At 45.2% G+C, this 21,416-nt stretch overlaps 1 protein-coding gene across 2 annotated transcripts in view; it reads left to right on the top strand.

Annotated features, from left to right (window-relative positions):
* The window catches only part of RFX4 (regulatory factor X4), a 139,258-nt gene that overhangs the window by 114,839 nt on the left and 3,003 nt on the right, over positions 1-21,416 (top strand). For both annotated transcript variants that reach the window (XM_081060966.1, XM_081060967.1), the window contains exons 15-17: positions 202-363; positions 12,364-12,526; positions 14,333-14,471. In XM_081060966.1, the coding sequence (XP_080917092.1) occupies positions 202-363; positions 12,364-12,526; positions 14,333-14,471 (464 nt within the window). The remainder of the gene's footprint in view (positions 1-201; positions 364-12,363; positions 12,527-14,332; positions 14,472-21,416) is intronic.

The raw sequence follows: 21,416 nt of genomic DNA, 5'->3' as shown, positions 1-21,416 counted from the left end.
CAATCTAGTTACGGAGGGCAGCTCACTGGCCCATGTGGGAATCGAACCGTCAACCCTGTCGTTCAGAGCTTGCGCTCTAACCAACTGAGCCACCTGGCTACCCCAGAATATTTCATTTTTTAAAAGTCCCTTAAAAATAAGTTGACTTGACCTTTGGCTCTACCACCCTTTTGGCTCTAACCACCCTTTCTCTACTCACAGCAGAAGTCCGAGAAGAGATTATCCTGACGGATGCGGCCCCGCCAACCCCTTCACCAGTGCCATCGTTTTCTCCAGCAAAATCTGCCACATCCGTGGAAGTGCCACCTTCGTCCTCCCCTGTCAGCAACCCATCCCCTGAGTACACTGGACTCAGCACTACAGGTAACAAAAAGTCCCTCATAGGCTTTGAGTGGGGAGTTGATGTTTAAATAGGAGCATTCTGGAAAAACATTCTTGCCTCCAACCCCACCCCTGCAAAACAACTCCAAACCTGAGTATCTTCTGGGATTGATGGATGACTTGCAGTTACTCATTTATTAGCTTACGTACTATATATTCCTTAGGCTTCTGTTCTTAAGTTGGCAGGTTAAATATATAATAAAATGTGCACCCCCAAAAAAGCTAAGCCACTGAAATGATTAAAATGATATCAAACATAAAGTAATACACAGACATTCTTGAAAACGGGAAAAGGAGCTCTCTATGACCCAGAAACTGAGAGGCATCCCTGGAAAGTGGAGCAGACAGGAAGCCACATGCTAAGCCATGACAGCTACGATCAAGACAGAAGCAATAGGTGAGGTATAAACTAACGCTGTAGAGTCCCCAAAGAAGGAGGGATTCCATCTGGCCAGAGGTATCAAGGAAGACCTCACAAAGGAAGGGGTATGAGCTGGAACTTGATTTGAACTAACAGAGATATAGCGGAAGGGTCTTCTGGGCAGAGAACATGTAAGCACACGCACACAGATGGGCAAGCGTAGGGCCTTTTCAGCAGCGAATGGTAACCTTCAGCTGAAATGAAGGAGGTCCATGAAGGAGTCGTGTAAGGCTGGAAAGGTAAGTTGGAGTCACATCCTAGAGGAGCTTGAATGCCAAGACAAGGTTTGGAAATGGAAAACTGATGTTACAAGGAGGAGAATACCTACTTGCTAATGTCCAGATGTTCCTTTTATGATATACAAAGGACCTTCACATAATTATCTCACTTGATATTCACAATAACCCTGCAAGGTAGATATTGTTCCATTTTATGGAGGAAAACTAAAGGGAGAGAAAGGTTATATTCCTTGTCCTGGGTACCGTGGTCAGTAGAAGACATAAATGGATCCATTCACTCAATTCAACAAATGTCCTTGCTCACAAGACTGGTAGAAATGTTATATCATATGTGGAGTATTCAATAAGTGTTAGCTCATGTATAATAATAAATAGAGAATGAATGTACCTCCAGGTTATCTCACATGGTTGCTAGGGGGATGAGATGAGGTAAGAAAGGCCAAAGTGCTTGGTTAGCAGTGAAGTGCTCTCCAGATAGAAAGGGTTCCTGTTATTAACACCACTAACCTCAGAGCCACAGCCCAGAGGGTTACAGGAGTTCAGAGGGAGACACCGTTACTTTCCATCCCATCTGAACTCTGGCAGGCAGGAGGGAAGCCTTCAGGAGAGAGGTGAGAAGGAACCAAAGGCAACCTTAAAAGACACGAAGGACTCAGCAAACAGGAGAGGAGCAGACACGGGAACCACAGGCAGAGACAACCTTCTGCTGGGTGGGCCCTGGGTGGGGGCAGGGGAACCGAGCAGTCTTTGGGGCGTGGAGGGCTCCACTTGATATGACTGATCATTAATTCATTATCTTTTCCATCCAAACCTGCTCTACTATGCTGTCGTTTACCCAAGCACCAAATCTGGGAGTCAGCTTCAAATCTTTCCCTCAATCCCTATATTATTAGTTAGGAGAGACTAAGCTACTGTAACAAATAGATCCAAACAGGGATGGAGTTAACATAATAGAAACCGATTTCATGCTTGCAGACAGTCCTGGCAGGGTGTTTAGGTCAGAGAGGAGGCTCTCTGTAATGCAACTATTTTCAATATTAGGCTCCACCATACACCGGGGCAGTGGTTCTCAAAGTGTGGTCCTGGGACCAGCAATATCGACATCACCCGGGAACTTGTTAGAAATGCTCATTATCGGGTCCCATTGCAGACCTACTGAATCAGATCCTCTGGGGGTGGGGGTGGGGCCCAGCTATTTGCTCAACAAACCTCCATGTGACGCTCAGGCTTACTAGTCTAAAGACCACTGCCTTAGGGCCTTGTCAAGTCTGCAAGCAGGTGACAGAAATGGAAAGTGGGTTCGGAGGAGGAAAACCCACTCTCTTAAAAGCCCTGGCCTGGAGGTGGCACATGTCACTTCCACTTCTATTCCACCAGCCAGGACTTGGTCACATGGCCTCATGTAAGGCTAGAAAATGTAGCATAGTGTGTCCCCAGGTAGGGAAGGAAGAATAGATTTGGGGGAGACAGCTGGCATTCCCCCCCATAACCCCCAAGTCCGGGTGTTCTAATACCCATCTTGACTGGCTCATTCCTCCCACCCCACTACTGCCATCTGGTCAAGGCCTTCCCATCTGTCAGGGACCCCTGCAGTGACTCAGGCTGGCTCTGCCTCCAGGGTCTCGTCTCCCCACTTGCACACTGCCCGCTGGGCTCATTTTCCAGAAGCTTGTGCCTCCTCAAGGTGCTGCGGCAAACAGCCCACTGCTTCACACTAAAGCCTTCAAGAACTCTCATTTGCCAAAGCACTTTAACACTGTTCCACCCCAGGACTGTCTGTCCTCCTTCCAGCTTCTAGTAAAGTCCCACTCATCTTCTTTGGCGTTTCCCTCACCCTCCACGTTAGAATCTTCCTCCAGACCCTCAGAGCACGGGCTTAGTTATATCCTAGTTTTCAGAATAGACTGGGAACTAAATTATGTTTTTTCAAAGACCAAATAAATAGGATGAGACGGCCCTATTTAGGATGTTGTCTTTTATCCATTCATTCACTCACACATCCATCCATCCATTTATCCAATCAGTACTTCTCACATGGCTTCTGTGTGCTAAATACTTTAGTAGCTGGTGATACAAACAAGAGAATTGTGATCTCTGCCCCCTGGGAGTTTAGCGTTTAGAGGTTAGGGCTCTGATGAGTTTCAATGTAATGTTATGAGTGCTAAGTTGCGAGAAGGGTCAGGGTGTTCTGGAAGGACAAAGGGGGGCTTGAACCTGTATTTGGAGGGTCTGGGTAGGCTGAAAAGGCAGAGAGAAGGTATTCCAGGCAGAGGAAGCAAATAGTACAGAGGCTTGGAGGCAAGAGAGCATACCATTTTCAGAGAACTTGTCGTGTCTATCCTAGAAGTCTTTTGATTAATTCCTTTCCTAAAGTTTCCCGTCTCTCCCGAACTGGAGCTGCTCAGAGAGGAAATGAGCAGATGATGAAGAGACTGTAAAGTGCCTCTAATGTACTTTGCCAGGGTGGAAACTTGCCCACAAACCCAGTGGCCCTTTGTCACGTGCTTCTAAGGAGACTGCGTTGTTCAGGAGTATTGAAAAGTAGGGTTGTCAGTAACTGGCATTCGATCGAGCTTGGATTTCACCTCGGCTACACAGCTAGGCAGAGTCCTTCTCTTCCGTGGAAATTTAGATTTGAGCATCATCTAATTTTTTACGTAGATGCACCTCAAATCGTGTTTCATTTTCTACTTTGAGGAAGAAGAACATGACCCCCTCCGATCGACCTCCTTAGTGGGTGGTTGTAGTTCCTGCTTGGAAGGCTCAGGAAGGGGAGTTGTAAAGAACAAGGTTATTCACTGAAAATAAAAAAGGAAAGGGAACTTCAGCACTGTTCACAGCTCTTCAGCTGCTCAGGGGGTTCTTCTAAGACCTGAGTTATGGGGCAGCCATCCCGAGTCTCCTGCCTCCCTCAGGAAGGACCGAGGGCAGTAAGAGCATCTAGGAGCCACTTACCCAAACAATCCTGCCTGCATACCCCCCACCCCCAGAGACACACACACCTAAGTCAGTCAGTGATAACATCCTTGCTTCTGAAACAAACAGGGAAAATATGCAAATAAAACAGTTCTGCGTTACGAAGCGAAACAATTTGAGTGGAACCTTCCTTGCAGTGTAGCAACCTAACAAACAAGGAGATGCTGAGGAAATAAGGGACCTGGAGGGGTGTGAAAGATTTCTAGCATCTCTCCATAATTCTCACCCAGCTACTAGTGAGTAGGCCTGGCTTTCTTCGTAGCAATTTGGAGGCCCCAAGGTATGGCAGGTGTGACAGTCAGACCACAGGAATATCATAAACGTGCTCAAAGATTTCTGCGCAATGTGTTCAAGAGTCATAAAAGTAGCTTCTTAGAAATACAAATGTGAACCAGGTTCTCTTCAGATGACTGTAACCTTTGAAGATTTTGGCGCATTCCAGCTTTGTTCTCAGATATCTCTAGGGGGCATTAAAAATGTCATCCTATGTAAAAATATATGTAATATTTTTCTCAAGTACCACTTCTGAAATACACCAATGCTGAATGAGACTGGATCTTTGCATGTATTATGGGTCATGCTCTTGGAGGAAACATAACTATAATTTCCTAACAACATGTATGGTTTTATAGATATTACATTATAAAGCACAAATTATTTATCCATGGTATACACCCAGATAGTAGGAAATCTATTGTGGTAGGCTTCTTAAATTGGGGGATTGGTTTACTTTTTCACTGGACAATATTGTAAATTGGAAAGCAATTATTGTAAATCATATACAATGAATTTGCCATTTTTCTTTTTTTAAAAACGTTAGCATATGGTTTTCATGCCCTGTTAATTTTTATTTCCATCTTAAAATTATTGCTTGTTTATATGCCATTACTTTCCAAAAGAGGATCTGAAATGTTTAACCAAAAAAATAAAAAAATAAAAAAGCAAAACCAATTTTTTTTTTAAAGGACCCAAACCAGGAAGCAAGAAATGAAGGAGTGGGTAAAATAAAACAAGACAACTCTTGGCTAAAACAGTTTCTTAACACCTTCAATGAAATTGTATGTGATCTAGTTATCTTGTTGGGTTCCTAGCACCCTCTGAATGTCACTGAATGCTCAGATGAGGTACTTATTATCACGTCCGACTTACTGAGAGTCAATGCCAATCAGGCATCCACGACTCTCCCACAAATCAGTAGCTCACTTTTCATAGACAACATTCCCGTCTTTCAGCTTTGAAAAAGAGAACTGTATTATGTCTGCTTGGTGAGCACAACGAGAAAATTAATTCATTGCACAAGACCCTTTGACATCCTTTTGATGTTAGTGTAGCTAATGAGTTATGATTCACTAGGAGTACAGCCATTCTACTTATCTCTATATCTAGTTCTGTGTCCACACCTATATGGATGTGTATTTCTAAATATGTCTCCTTAAGACTATTAACTAATTGTTTTTTAAAGGAGGGTGGGGGAAGAAAGTGAAAGGAGAGGAATAGCTGGCACCTAAAATTGAACCCGATGCGTGGCCAATTTGGACTGGGTGTGTTAAAGTCTGTGACAACACTCTGGTAAGAGACTCGGTAAAGGGTTCCATTTTAACAGATTTCCTCAAGGAAAAATCTAGCCCACTTATCCATTTTCTTTTTCTAACTTTGTGAGCTTGCCCTCTCCTTCATTGCCCAGCAAAGTTCAGAAACCTTCACTTTCTTTAAAAAAAACTGGCCCTTTTCCTCCTCAGGAGCATGGCAGGTGGTACCAAACTGACCTGCCCACTTAACATGACATTGGGCTGCAATTCTTTAATGTCATTTTAAGCAAAATATTAAGCTCCCACTCTGTCCGGGTCAGGCCACCAAAGGGTTCCAAGACCTTGTTTATGATGTCATTTTAAGTATCCCCTCCTTCAGCAATGACAATAAAAGTTAACTATTAAACTCATGTTTTCACCTTCCCACCATGAGTCCCTGACAACACAAAACCAGCAAATTAAATCATTGAGATGCTAGGACGCCTAAAGAAATAAAGCAAATTCCTCAGAAATGGCCCTAACTGTAGAACATCTGGCCTGCCCAGCTGCGTTTTCTCTACATCAGTGGAGGATACAACAAAGATAACTGGCCCCTAGTCTTTCCAAATAACAAAAGCTCAGTTATCCGAGGGCAGCTAAACTGAGTGGGGCATGGTGGCCACTGCCGCCCTGGCTGAGCCCGCAATGACTCATTTACAAAACTTCCAAGTTGCCACTGCCCGTGAATTGCCCCCTCCTCCATCCCTGCTGCTTCCTTTTCTTTGAAGAGTGGAATCAGGAAATAGAAGCTGGGATTGAAAAAAGATGGTTTAATCCGCTCTTGACTTGACACCACCAAGGTCTTGTCTTGGTGTTGGGACCTTTGGATTTGCTCATTCGTTTGTTCATTCCGTGTCCTCCCTATGTAACCTGTGCCATGTCTCGGGGGACAGAGGTGAGAAGCACAGGCACAACCGTTGCCCTCATGAGATTTACGTTCTAGTGGGTAAGAGAGTCAATGCAGAAGCAAACCACCAAAAATGTACACACATTTTGAGAAAGGAAAAAACTTTTTATTTTATTTTTATTTTTATTTTTTTTGAAAAGACTTTTAAAATTGTAATACGATGAATGATGCTAACATTCATTTGATTAATACCATCTTTTGAGCAAACGTCCTACCACACATTGCTACTGTAATTCAACTTCGAAAAGTCATACATAGATAACATAACGTCTCTTCAAATGGGTATACATTTTGGCACCCCAGTATATCATTTCAAAGGGTCATAATGAAAACAATAGTATGCTATGAACTAGTATAAAATGGGGGCCTGCTTTAGATGGTGGTAGTCAGAGAAGACCTCTTTGAGGAGGTAACATTCTTCTGAGACCTGAAGTATTACAAGGAGTCAGGCACGTGAAAGTTGGGGAGCAGCAAAGAACATGTTAGGTAGTGGGGAGCAGTGTGTGCCCAGGCCTGAGGGAGAAAGGCACCTGGCATAGTGTGGACTGATGGGCATATACAAGTAAGGGAGAGAGTGACAGGAGAGGAAGTTGCAGAGGGAGGCAGGAGCCAGAGCAGGAATCAACAGATCTCTCTGGGAGGTGATTGATTCGACACCCCTGGTCAGTTCTGTCAGTTAGATTTTGGCCATGGAACTATTGATAAAGTTTAACTCAAACAGATGAGGTTTTCAATTTTCAGCAGGTATTTTCCTTCAGCACAACTACTTTGAGGATAGAATAGATGACAGCCAGTGAGGCTAGAGGGGTGTGTGTGTGTGTGTGTGTGTGTGTGTGTGTGTGTGTGTGTGTGTGAAATCTTTCCCTGTCTCAATCTTGAAGCTTACATGAAATATTTGTGTAGTATCAAATATTGTCATGCAACATTGTTCAAATAGAACTTTCTGTGATGATGGAAACTTTGTTTTTAATCTGAGGTGTCTAAAATAGTAGACACTAACCACATGTGGCCACTGAACTCTTGAAATGTGGTTAGTGCAACTAAGACACTGAATTGTTCATGGTATTTCACTTTAAATTTAAATGGCCACCTGTGGTTAATGGCTACTCTATAGGGCAGAGCAGCGCTAGAAGCTGGACATACTTAAAAGGAGCTTATTTCTCAGGAAGGTACTAACAAAAGGCTGAGGTTAGCTCAGAACCTGAGCAACATCTGTGACGGCTCACAGAATCTAAAAGGGAAACTGTTCAAACAGGTTAGCCCAGATCTGAAGGACGGGCATGGCCAGGGAGCCTGAGAAGTAGCCTAAATTTTCACAAGTCTGTACCAGGATCTCACAACTTCTGATTTTTTTGGTGGCCCTAACCACGCAGGATGCGCGGCAGGAGACAGGGTGTTGTGGAGCCTTGCTACTCAAAGTGTGGTCCGTGGACTAACAGCATTGTCATCATTTACCAGCTGGTTATAAATGCACAATCACTGGCTGGACTCCCAACTTATTAAATCAGAAGCGGCATTTTAACAAGAGCTCCAGTGATTCCAAGGCACATTCGAGTGTGAGAAGCAATTGTTAGGAAAAGGCTTGGAGTTGGGCAGCTCTGCGTTCACATCCCAACTCTGCCACTTACCTGAGCAAGTCCTGAGCTTGACTGTCTCACCTGAAAATGGAGGTAATACTGCTTACCTCAAAAAGTGATTGTGAAGATTCAGTGAGTAATGTATAAAGAGAAACTAGCGTGAGGCCTGGTTTATGTTGGATGATCAATCAATCTTTCATTCAAGTATTCAACAGATCATTAGTGACTGCCTATTATATTCCAAGCACCCAGGAAACAGAATGCTATGTTGGGGATGGAAAGAAAAGAAAATATTCCTCTCCTGCAGTTTCAATGCTGTAACATGGACAACTTATCTTCATAGGATTCCCAAATCCTATAGGATCTCTAGGATTCTCAAAGATCAGGGGCTTCCAATGCTGTCGTCAGACTTTCTAACAGAGGCAGAGGAATGAGGAGGGAAGAATAAGAGAAAGATATGAGAATTAGACAAACAGAGAAGGTTTGTTAATTGTTTTACCAACAACAAGCATTAGAGCTGTCTTAAAAATTTAGCACAAACTGTTAACTGCACAGATTTTCTTTTATTAGTTTCCTTCAAAAAGAAGAACCAGCAATTCTCACTGGAGGTCCCACTGGGTAGGAAAGGGAATGCAAGGGGTGTTATTTTCTGCTACCCAGGCAAAAAGGGTTTCTCACCCAAGCCAGTAGGTGTTAATCTGCTTAAGCCTGCCTGAGTGGGTCTGTTAGATTGCTGGCACATGGCCATTTAGGGGTTTTGTTTCCCAGACCACAGGAGCCCATTTTTCCAAGACTTCCACTAGCTTTTTGTTTGATAACGTCTGTTTCTAGCAGCATTTACTCGTTCAACAACAAATTCAATGGAACAAAAATTTACTGAACACCTACTATTTGGCAGACACTCTGTTGGGGATACAGAGATGAATAAGGAACAGTTGCTGTCTCCAGGAGCTCACGCAAAAGTAACTTCTTCTGCCGCGTTCTCTCAGGTGCTGGCTATTATCACAGCATCTTCCTACTGCTTGGGGGGAAAAGAGAAAATCCTTTGGCTTCCTTAGCTGCCCCCTTTCAATCCTCACTGACCTCGCTGTGCTCTCCTGAGGTCCCAGGGGCTTCAAGGGTTAATTACTTGCTTGCTGTGGCTGGTTCATTGTTCTCTCAAACTTCCCACCCCCCTTCAATTCCACTTCCAATTGTAAAATTCGTCTAATATAGTTTAATAATGTTTTTCGTTTCACAGAGGCGGTACACATTCATTATAGAAAAATACAGATAAGCGAAATGAAGAATAATTTTAAAACCATCCTCAATCCTACCACCTAAAGATAACCTGTTTAAATTAAAAGGATACTTTTAAAAATTGTAACAGTAATTTTACATGCAGTTCAAAATACAGAGGAGGGCAATCAGGTAAAATCCAGTCTCCTGGAACCTGGTCAAAGGGGGTCATGAGGGAGGGTTCCTTCCAGTCTTGTAGTTATTGTAAATGGTGTCTAACACAGTATGCTAAAGTTATTATTGTTTGGTTGTGTGTTTTGTTTTGTTTTGTTTTTTTTGGATGGACATGATGTAGGTGTGCAAACTAGGAGGGCGTACTTTTAGCCATACTGGTGGATGAGGACACCAGTATGGTGGTTTTACAAAAATACATATTTGGAAGTTTGCTGTAATCAGATGCTATTCAAGCATTTCATCCCTGATGACAGAATCTGACCCAAGAAATTTGTCTTTCTTCCTTAGAATCTGAAATGAGATATATATAAGTTTCTACGTTAAGCAAGTCTGATATAAAAATACCTGAATTCATAAGGAAGAGTGCTTGAATCTCACTGAAAGCCTGCTCCGTGCCAGGCTCTGATATGTATTATCTCAGGACTTTTCCTCACAATTGTCCTTGAAGATAGACATTATTATCCCTGTTTTACAGATAATGGAAGAAAGGCTTATTAAGTTTAAGAGGCTTGTCCAAAATCTCACAGCCAGAACTAGGACTCAGAGCAAAGAAATATGGTAAAGTGGAAAGCATGTTGCATTGCAGGGAGCAGAGCCCGACCCAGCCCCCCACTCACTGTGAGATCTTGGGGCAGGTACTTAACATCCTACATTTCCCTGAATTGGACTTTTATGTCACACCAGTAGCCTGCAATCAGTGTTGGCATAAGGAACAGTCCTGAAAATCAAGACGTGAAGCCTCTTTATGAGGCGTCTGGAAGAAATTCCTGTCTGTTCTTACCTCCAAGGACAGTACGACTGCTAACTTGTCAGGTTTCCCTTTTAGCATTGGCTCCTGGAAAACTCGGTGCCAAGTTCAAGGCCCACCTGTAGGAAGAATTTGTACCTTTAGGCGATGCATGTTTCACCTCATTCCTGATGGCACTTTTGGCTCCAATTTTGTTTTGCTTTCTTCTTTCACTCACACTTTCATTTTATCTTCTCGTATCTTCTGTATTCCTATACACTCCCTTACATTCCTTTAGATTTAACTCTCATTTTCCTCATCTATGAACTGGGGATAATATTTTTTTAAGGGTGTCTGTAACGCACTTAGTACAGCGCCTGGCCTATATTAGATGTTCAATAAACGGTGTCTCCTTTTGTGCTCTTGGAACGGATCTTTGTCACTTCACTTAAAAAAAAAAAAAAAGAAAGACATTATTTGCATTCCAAAAGATTCTCCAATTCACAGAGGGGTTCAATACAGAATTCTCTTAGTACTAAACAAATGTATTTAAAATAGGATTCCATTTTCACGTGCAGTGCCGTTCAGAGTATTCCTTCCTGGGAATAAGAATTCCTCTGCCACGTCTGTCCTGGCACGGTGCTGATCCACCCACCTGTCCTTCCTCCTGCTCCGTCACCGCAGCTGCTCTCAGGTGCTATTTGCAAAGTCCAGGGGATGGAATGGACTGGATTTCTTTTTAAAGAAACCTTTATCTTTCCAGAGGAATTTTAAGATAGAAATGGTCTGCTGCAAAAGGTGCAGACTTGGTGGACCAAGATTTCTCTTTTACTTCTTAAAAATGGTCTCCCTTCACCAATTCTTCAGTTTTTTCCTGTGACTGCAAGGGATTGTTGAATCCTAGTTCCCTTAACTTCTAAAATAGGTTTCATCTCCACCATGTCAACATTCTAGAATGTATCAGAAATTAAGTTGATGAGCTTATTGTCAAGTTATGAGTTTATTAAATAAAAATGAGTTTATTGTTATTATTAGTGATTTCTTAAGTTACCATTTTTTTTTTTTGCCTTTTTTTTTTTTTGTTGAGAGCCCGCTGGCTCATGTGGGAATCGAACCGGCAGCCTTCGGAGTTAGGAGCATGGAGCTCTAACTGCCTGAGCCACTGGGCCGGCCCAAGTTACCATTTTTTACATTTTAACCACCTCATAAAATTCTTAAGCATCTTCATGGGTTTTGTCAGGTTTTTTTTTTTTCCTCAGTCCCTAGGACTTTCAAGGTATCCAATTAAAAAGTAAATTAGTGGAGTTAAGAATATGTATGGAATAGGTCACCGTTAAGGTCACTGTCTAATAATCTTCAAAAAGACCTGGGCAAGCAGAGCCCAATAATCTACTTACGTTTGCTTAAAGCAATTTGCTGGATCCTTAACACCTGTTGAGTATTGAGAAGTTATTTTGTTGTGCCTCTCTGAGCTATGTTGCCTCAAGCTTTCTTTTGTCTTCTTCCTTCCCTTCCTCTTTCTTGCTGTCTCTCCTTTCCCTTTTCTTCCTTTTAAATTTTTTATGGAAAGTCCTTTGGCCTCTAGGCTCGGTGCTACACACTAGTGGAGGGGGGGATCCAATGGTGGGCAAAATAGACAAGGCCCTACCCTCATGGAGTTTACAGTCTGGTGGGGCAGGGGTATAGGCATTAATCCAATCGCATTCATGAATGAATGTGCGATTACAAAGTGTGGTAGGCACCGTGAAGGACTGTAGTACAGTGTGAGAGCTGATCTAGTCTGCGATTAGGAGACAGCGTCTTGGTATTGAGATATGAAGAATGCATGGGTACTAAGGGAAGAGTGAGGGTGCCAAGGGTTCCGGAAAGAGCATGTGCCAAGGCCCTGTGGTGCTGGGTATCATGAGAAAACAAAAGCCATTACAGCTGGATCGGATAGAACAAAGGCAGGGGAGGGGATGCTTCTGGTAGGGTCAGCAGACCAGAGACACATACTTTGTAAAGGTTTTGCCTTTCAGCTTAAGAGCCATGGGAAGCCGCTGAAGTGTCCTAAGGAAGAACCAGGGGTACGAGAGCTGTATTTAGTGACTGATGCATCTAAACTTGTCTCTGCAGGAGCAATGCAGTCATACACGTGGTCTCTCACGTACACGGTGACGACGGCGGCGGGGTCCCCAGCGGAAAACCCCCAGCAACTCCCCTGTATGAGGAGTACTCACGTGCCTTCTTCCTCGGTCACACACAGGATACCGGTTTATCCCCACAGAGAGGAGCACGGGTAGGTGACTTGCCTGCCATGTTGCCTTACTGTTTTCAATGTGATTTTAAAGAGCAGGATTTCCTTAGCAGTTGTTTTCTCAAAGGACAGGAAGAGTGCCACCTTTGGTGAGTTCTCACAGTGCCACACCGTGTGTAACTATCTCATGCAGTCCCCACCACGACCAGGTGAGGTGGGCGTGAGTGACCCCATTTGACAGATGAGAAAATCGAGACTTGGTTGATGAAGTTCAGTCACACACTGATAAACGTGGGGTGTAGACAAAGCATCTGTCTGCCTCCAAAGGCTATGTTCTTCTTTTGGTTCCTTTCAAGTCTCAGCTGAAAACTCCCTTTCAGCAGTTTCCCTCGGTGGCTCTTTGTGCACTTCGTAGCCTTATAAAGCCTCATGATAGGTCCGAGGCTTTTATGACAGTTTAGAGGAGGGCCTCCCGACCTGAGAGCTGGAGGTCTGTGGAAGGTGGTAATTTATTAATAGTGTTCACAGAATCCCGCTTGGTTCCAGTGGTGCTTTGGACCCTGAATAAACAAATCATTCATTTTGCCCATATTAGGTAGCGATGTTGCTGTGATAAATAAACTGCAAATCCATTTTTAAAGTGTTACCTGAATCATAGTAGCTTTTGCCTTTATGCATTGTCTTTATCAGAAGGCCCTAATCTTAGAATGTCTAATGTGCAGTGGTCTAAAAAACACTTAGGGTGCTTTGTGTTTTTCTGTTTTAAAAAAAGGGGGGCCCTTATTCGCTGCTATGTGGGTGCAGTGAGTCTCACAAGCCAGTCTCCAACAGGCCAGCTATGGAGGACACCAGAGGAGAAGGAGAGGGAGGAGAAAAGGGAGGGGGAGGGGGAGGAGGACAAAGGGAGGGGGGCTCTCCGGTCCCTTCCTCCCAGTGGCTCGGCATAATGCAGCAAGATGGCCACCCTGAGGATCAGTGCAGGCCTGCCTGTTGCCATACTTTATTTCCATAGGTTCAGGTGTCCACGATTAGTCAGTAGGTCAGCCATTATTTTCTCTTAGGCGGTCCTCTTAGAGTGTTTTCCCACACATTTAGAATAGGCTTTGACAATTATTTCGGAGAGCTTTTTGATCCTGCAAGAATGGCAGAACAGACACCCATGTGGTCATACGTCAGCACCTTTGATGTAAAGTTGTTATTAAGAAGAGCACTGATGATAATATCCCATGTGTCCATAGGATTTTCTATTTTTCACAGAGTGTCTTCCATATGTGACCCTCAGAATAAGCATGTGCAGCATTTTTATAGATGGGAAAAACAAGTTTGCAAGTAGCCCAAGCTTCCACAGCTAGAAAGTGGTGGAGCTATGCTTAGAACTGGGGTCTCTGATGCCCGGATGGCCATGCCATGGTGTTTTCTCCCAAGAGAGAGCTCACAGAAGGTACTGCATCCTCCCCGATCCTGGGGAAACAGAGGCCTAAACAAAACAAAACATAAATCCCAAAGTAATCCCTATTTAACTTCAGGCTATAATGTGGGCCTTTTAAAGACAACAGGAGTAGAGGTTTCCATCACTAATTATGTTTTGCTCAGGACTGTTGTTCCCTGAGCTCGCTGTGTAGTAAGGGAGGTGTGCTGAGGGGAGAAGGAAAATCAACCTGGGAGTTTAAACTTACCACAACAAAGCCACAAAGTGGAGATGGTAAGAATCAGGGGGAAAAAAGGAAAAAAAGAAAGAACAGGAGAACAAAAAGGAGAAAAATAGATGAGGCTGATTTTTAAAGATGTCAAACTGATTTGTTCTCCCTGCTATTACTCACAATGTTCAATGTGCTTAATGTGGTTTAGATTCACGGGAAGCTATAACTACGGGAGCTATGGCAACCAGCATCCTCCGCCAATGCAGAGCCAGTACCCGGCCCTCCCACACGAGGCAGCCATCTCAGGACCACTCCACTACTCCCCTTACCACAGGAGCTCTGCACAGGTGAGTTGGTGGTCCTGCTTGCTTGCCCAGGCACTGGCATGCTTGGTGCCAGGTCTAGTCAGTGTAACATAGTAAGCACCTTCTGTATACTTTGTATGCATCCCATGTGTCACCAAGGAAAGGATGGTCTTTAACTCAGTGTCACTTCTGCCTTCCAGTGGCTGCCCACAGTGGGTGCCCAACCAGTGTCCATGCTGCACTTTCTTTCACGCGCATGGGTGTGAAACAGTTGTCGTTAGTTCCAGCCTTTCCTCAACCTCTCTTATCCCAGGATCCAATCCGCTGTGATGTCCGTTGCCCTTTTTCTGGCAGCCCTCCTCAGATTGGACCTTCCATCTCCTTTCCTATCTGCACCTTGGTCCTGGTGCAGACCAGCTATGACCAGGACCCTCCACAAGTCTTGTTAGGACAATTATCTTCGGCATCTCTCTGTCTCTTCGTCTCCCATGTAAGTTCCTTTTCAGTCTAGCCCACACACAATCTTACCAGAAGAATCCTCCTGACATGGACCTTTTGTCAGATTGTTCTCAGGCCACTCATTTCCTTTGCCTCCTCACTGTCTAACAGACCAAATCGACCCTCTGTGGTCTGTGGCGAAAGGAAATTGTGATGACACCTCTAATACCGATGTTAGACACTCTACTTGTCTTAGACACTTTCCGCTGCACTGGCCCCAAACACAACTGGTCACCAGTTCCATTCAAATCTACGTCCTCAGTGTCTTCTGCACCCCCACCGTCTTTGCCTCAGCTCGGGTCTTCATCCAACCTAGATGATGACAGAAGCCTTCCCACTGGTCTCTGTGTCGCGAAACGTGCCCCATCTCTGGTCCATCCGCTACATGGCAGCTGAGGGAATCTTTTGGAAAAAACCCAGCTGAGCACAACACTCTCTTGTCTTTCACATGTCATCACTTTGAGAGTCAAGTTCAATTCCTTAGCATGTCTCTCAAGACGCATTACCTCCTGGACTCTGCCTGCCTCTCTGGCCTACCAGCAACATCCCCCCAATCTTTGCTCCAGCCATGCCAACCCACGTGCAGCTCCCTCAGGTCTTCGCCAATATTATTTCCTCCGGCTCAGATTTTCTTCCCCAACCTCTCCTGCCTGTTGTGCAGAACCGGCGTCTCACTGTCTCTGTGGCACTTCCCGACACTACCCCTTTCCTTCCTCCGGAACTTTATTAGGTGCCACTTCTCTGTACTCTGGGCTTTCCTCCGTTGGTAACACTTCTCACACTGACTCCACAGGAGACCCCCAAATCTCCTTGAAGGCAAACATTAAGTCTAGCATCCCCGGGTCACAGGACATGCCACCTATCAGAAAGAACAGGTAACTTTTACTGAACTTGTGTCATGTGCCAGGCACTTTACAAGGCCTCATGGTTACCCTTGCAGAAGAGAAAGTGAGAAGAACTTGCCTGAGGATTGAACCAGGCAGTGTGACCCCAGCCGTCCGAGTTGTTCAGCACCAACCGCTGTCACTTCTCACATATCGACGTTATTTGAGTGTTCCTTGAACACATGAGTAAACAGGAAGTGGGGTTGGCATGAACAACAGCGTGGCCTGCCGTGGATGTTTATTGGGTTCTGCAGGTGAGGGAGCCACAGGAGGCTCATGAGCCAGGGAGTGGCGAGACGAGAGCTGTGTTTAAGGAAGAGCGCTCTCACAGTACTTACAGCATGGACCAGCAAGTGGGCTGGTCGAGGCCTGGAGCTCTGCTCCGAAGCGCTTGCCAGAGTCTAGAAGAGAGTTGGCAGGACGTGAGCGAGGGTGGAGGCCGCAATTACATCAGCTGTCAGCACACAGACTTGTCTCCGAGGGAGGGCAGCGAGGAGAATGTATTCACAACACAGCATTTGGGGCAAACAGGCGTCTGTTGTGGTTTCCAGCTTCAGTCCCAAGGGGAGCTCTGGTCTAATCCCCAGACCAGCCAAGAAGTTGATTCCACTAAGTCATCACCTGGGGCTTTCATTATAGGTCTCCAGTTGCATCACACAGCGATGCCAGCCCCTCAGGTACTGCTGCTCTTGGGAGCAGAGTCCCTGGTCCTCTCTGGGATCCGGTCAATGGCTTAGAGCTGCTGCCATGGACAGGGTCACAGTCTAAGCAGCTCATTCATTCATTCATTCATTCCTCAAATGATTGTTGAGTGCCTACTATGTGGCAAGCGTTGCTATAGCCTCTGGGAGTACAGTGGAGAATGAGACAGAAACGTGCCTGCTTTGGGGGAGCTCACGCTCCAGTAGGAGACCCTAGTCTAAGCAACAGCATCTCCTAAAGGCCCATGCAGTCCCTGGCCTTCAAAGATAGTCTGTACCTCCTGCTCTAGAAGCCACAACAGTCCCCGACTGGAGCCCTCTCATTTAGAGCTGGGCTTAGTCGAAGGACAGAGGACTAAATGAACAGCACTTTGAATCCAGACTAGGTGTGGGCAGTGCCAGGGTCCTTGGCTGACCTCTGCGCGGCCAGGCCCCATGGCCCCTAGACAAGGTCTTTGACAACCTCTGACCCCACCACACACTTGAACTTTGCACTTCCTGATTTCTGCCTCAGTCTCTATTTAGAAAGTCGGGGGAGGAGAAGTTAATTCTATCACATCTCTACCACGTTGTTGAGTGAGGTCAGTGCTTCTCCTGGGGAAGGTACTGTCTAAAGACAGACTCCTTTGTTTTGTGTTTTTTTCATGAACATTTATGCATCTAGCACTGTTTTAGGCACTTCCAGACACATAGGCTCACTTAATTCTCACAGCAACCCCAGGAAGAAGGCATTTTCCTCATTTTTAACGATGAGGAAACAGCCTCAGAAGGTAATTTGCCCCAGGTCAGGCATTCAGTAAATGACAAAGCAGACTCAAATGCAAAGTCTCCAACTCTCAACCCCAAGCTGCCATTACTGAACACTCGGTGGTGTTTTGGAGGGTGGGAGGTAAAATTCAAGAGGTTCCTGCAACTGCTCTCAGTCAGTTTCAAGTTTCCAAAGAGAAGAATCACGCACCCGAGGTACCTTATTTCTTTCCTTTCCTGGTACTTTGGTTTAAGATTGAGCACATAGGGGAAAATCCACTGCAGGGCTAATTAGTTTTAGCTTTCCATAGCAGACGTCAAACTGTTCCAATCCTGAGTCTGAATATCACACTTCATTACATCAGACTCCCTGGGGAAAAGATCAATCTGAATTGAAGAAAAATTGCAATTATGGAATACGGTTAAAAAATGCCATTGGTCATCAGCAGAAGAGTAACTGGACCTAACTGCCGCCAGCTTTGCCCTACAGAACTGATACAACACACCTGTGAAGGACAGTAGTTGTATGCAACCAGCATTTACATGCTCAAAATAATTTGAGGTCATTTGTTTTTTGAAATAGAGTATGGGTGCACCCTTGTTTATACTGCTTATTTGTACAACACATGCTTTATTCGTGGGTAATAGAGAGGTAAACCTCCAGCCCTACTTGAATTCTCATAATTTCTGAGTTACAGAGTCCAGATGAAGGAGGTTTCACAGTGTAAGGTTTAGTTATTTCAGAAAAACACCCTTCTTGCAATAATGCTGCATTTGTCCTCATCAGAGTAAGTGAACAAAGAAGGGGTCATGTCCACTGCACCTTCCCAGGACGCCCCTTCTCATGCCTGACCCACAAGAGAACACAAGCCAGTCCCAGTACATGGCTGCAAAATATTTCTGAACTTCACGCAACACGTGTTCATGGAACCTCTACCCTGTCAGCAGCTGTGAATCTAAACTGGGTCCTTGAACTCAAAAGCCATTTGATCAACCAGAAGCTGTGTGACTAGAAGTACACTCAGCACGGACTAGACAGCTGTTCCTATTTCTCATCTGTGTGGCCAAGGTCATCTGTGTGGCCAAGGTCATCTGTGTGGCCAAGGCCCAGCCTTGCCCACCAATCACACAGATCTCACAGAATCTCCATCTCAACCCAGATCAACCCGGGCCAGTAGGTCCTCGCTCTCAGAGGCCCAGTGACTGCTACCGAGTTGGTTTAGAGTGTGGCACTTTGGGACAGCATCCTGGGCCAAATGCAGTGAACATCAGGCAATCTCAATGATGTAAGATCTCCGGCTGTAGAGCCAGACTTCCTGGGTTCAAATCCCAGCTCTGCCTCTGATTAGCTCTGTGCCTCAGTTTCCTCGTGTGAAAACTGGGGATAACCACAGTACCTATTTCATAGGGTTGTAAGGATTAAGTGAGTTCATAAAAGTTAGAACACGACCTGGCTCACAGTTAGCACTATTTATGTATATTATTATCCTTTGGTAACACCACCACAGTGATATTTTGTGTAATTATAGAATGAACATCTGTCTTCCTCACTACACTATACTAGGTCTGTGAAGGCAAGGGCTAGGTCCTTTTTTTCTGACCATTCTATTCCCAGGCCCAAGCAGAGGCTTGGGCCTTAGTGGGTACTCAGTAAATACTTGTCAATGAAATGAAATGAATGAATGAATGGATGGATGGATCCTTACTCAGGTACTAAGTTGACCTCAAGCAGGTCATTTCCACTCTCTTGACCTCAATTCTCTCATCTGTAAAATGAGAGCTAAGACCAGATGGTCAGTCACTAGGGCTCTCCCTATCATTAATGGACCATGATCTTAGGATTTGAAGAAGAATATTAATAACAGCTAACACATTCTGAAAACTTACTACATGGGAGTTGTAAGTGTATTAACTCAGTTAACCCTGACTCTAAAAGCTCAGCAGATATGGATTGTCTGGCAAAGATTTGAGGGTAGCTACATCCTCGTCCAGAAGAGGCTAAGAGGAAGCCTGTGTGGGGGCGGGCCCACTGGCAGAACTTCGGTGCGGTGAGAGCCGCCTTTCATAGGAAAACAGTTTGTGCTCCTGACTGAGCCACCTTTCACCCCTTGCTCAAGTAGCAGCCCATTTGGTAAGGGTCAGGCATAAAGAGCTCATTCTTCCCTCTCCATGTGCAGGAAAGTCAGCCCTTGGTGTGGGGAATCATTTCTCAAAATAGAACTTCCTAATATGGTTCCAAGGAGGCCTCGAGTCAGTCACAGCTGAGACGGACTTAGGCCTCAGCAATTGGACAGAACCTTTGACTACTTACGTACACACACGCACAAACACAAACGCATGCCCACAAGTACACCTCACACACCTCTCTCAGAGGGGAGGAACTGGTGACTTATCTCCATTTTAACATTGGTAGCAATAGTGTGTGATTTAATCCAGAAAAGAGTGACTTCCTGTTACGGGCCCTCAACAAAAAGCGCCTTTATTCTGGGCAGAGCAATCTGGACCCCAGGGTTTGTGCCCAGCATGCTTATGGACCCTGCACGAAACCGGATGTAAAGTGTGAAAGGTGAGAAGAGTGCCAAGGGCCAGTCTCAGCAGCTCCCACAAGACTAAATAGAAGCCTCATTGGTGGCTTTAATTGCTGGGCTGGGGCAGTGGACACTTCAGCCTCTCATCTTTCAATGGTCTCTTCACTGTGGGGAAAACGAGTCACTGACTTCTTTGCAATTAGCTGACCTAACGGGACAGAATTTTCCATGCCAGAGTCTGTGGTAACAGAATTTTATTGTCACTTTGGAGATATTTTGAGCCAGTCTCATTTCCAGGCAATTACTCTTGGAGTCTGTGACACAACCCCTGAGCACAGCTGCATCTAGGGTCCTTGATTAGGCACAAAAGCCACACTCTCTTGGGTTCTGTGGGAAGGAGTCTCCAAGTCCGTCCTGTGGCATTTTAGCTCTACAAGCCAAGGCAAGTGAAGAGTCTGTCAGAACCAGCAAGTCGAGGCCTGGTTGTTAAGACCCTGTGGTCTGGAGGGGAGGAGGGAGCTTAAAGGAAGAGTGACAGAGAGATTGAAGTGTCATGGGCTGCCTTTCCCATAAGGAGTGCTCTTCCTCTCCCGTGTAATTCAGTTGTGGGCCAGTCAGATGCATGTGGGGGAAAGCACTACCCCAGGGCTGGGATTTTACGCCAGCGCTCCCACTAGCTTACGCTACGCCTTTGGGCAGGACTCTGCACCTCATGGGTACTAGTTTTCTCATCTGGACAACGGGGGGTGGGGTGTGGTGGAGTATATCATTCTAAGGTTCTTTCTAGTGGTGACATCCTGTCAAATAATAAAGTATTCACCAAATAATTGTTTAACACGGGCTAGATGTCAGGCATCCCTCTAGATGTTTGGGAATATGGTGGTGAACGTGAGAAAGCCCTACCAGGAGTTTACGACTATAAGCCAGTAGGAGACAGCTGCCAGGAAGGGCGGGAGGATTCTGACCTAAGAGGCAGAGGGTGGAACATTTAGCTTCTTGAAATAGGATGTCCAGAAAAGTTTCTCTGAGGAGGTACCATTTGAGCTGGGATCTGAAGAATGATAAAAAAAGACAGGCATACCAGGAGCTTGGGGGTACGGGTATTAAAGAAGTGTTTTAGGCAGAGGGAACAGGTAGGGCAAAATTGCCTGCAATGGGAACCAGCCTGACATGCCACAGGACCAGAGAGGAGGCCCTTCGGCCAGACAGAGCCCCATAAGGTCAGGTGACATGTGTCCAGGGAGGTTACTTGAGAATATCAGGAGGGGGAAGCAAACTTTTGGAAAGAATTAAAGACTGTTTTGTAATATTTCTTAATTTTAACTGTTTGATACCTAGATCTTGTTTTCTTGAGCAGGGCCCAATCTTACTATGGTCTCTTTGGGATTCAGAGTGGGTCCCAGCTAGAATGCCACCAGCAAGCCTGGGGAGCCAGCATGGCGGCCACTCAGCCCCATAGCGGATACATAGTATCCTTAGGTGCGTCTGATCTAATTGGGGAATTATGCAAGTGTTGGAGTGCTGTCCATAGTCTCCTTGGCAACAGCCCTTGGTGCCTTCTCCCTTGAGTTCCCGGACACCACCTATGCCCTTCTCCCTCTTTCCTATTGGTGCTTTTGACTGTGAAGT

Source organism: Rhinolophus hipposideros (assembly GCF_964194185.1).
Source record: "Rhinolophus hipposideros genome assembly, chromosome: 9".
NCBI classification, from domain to species: Eukaryota; Metazoa; Chordata; class Mammalia; order Chiroptera; family Rhinolophidae; genus Rhinolophus; species Rhinolophus hipposideros.
This window is presented reverse-complemented; position numbering and strand designations above follow the sequence as displayed.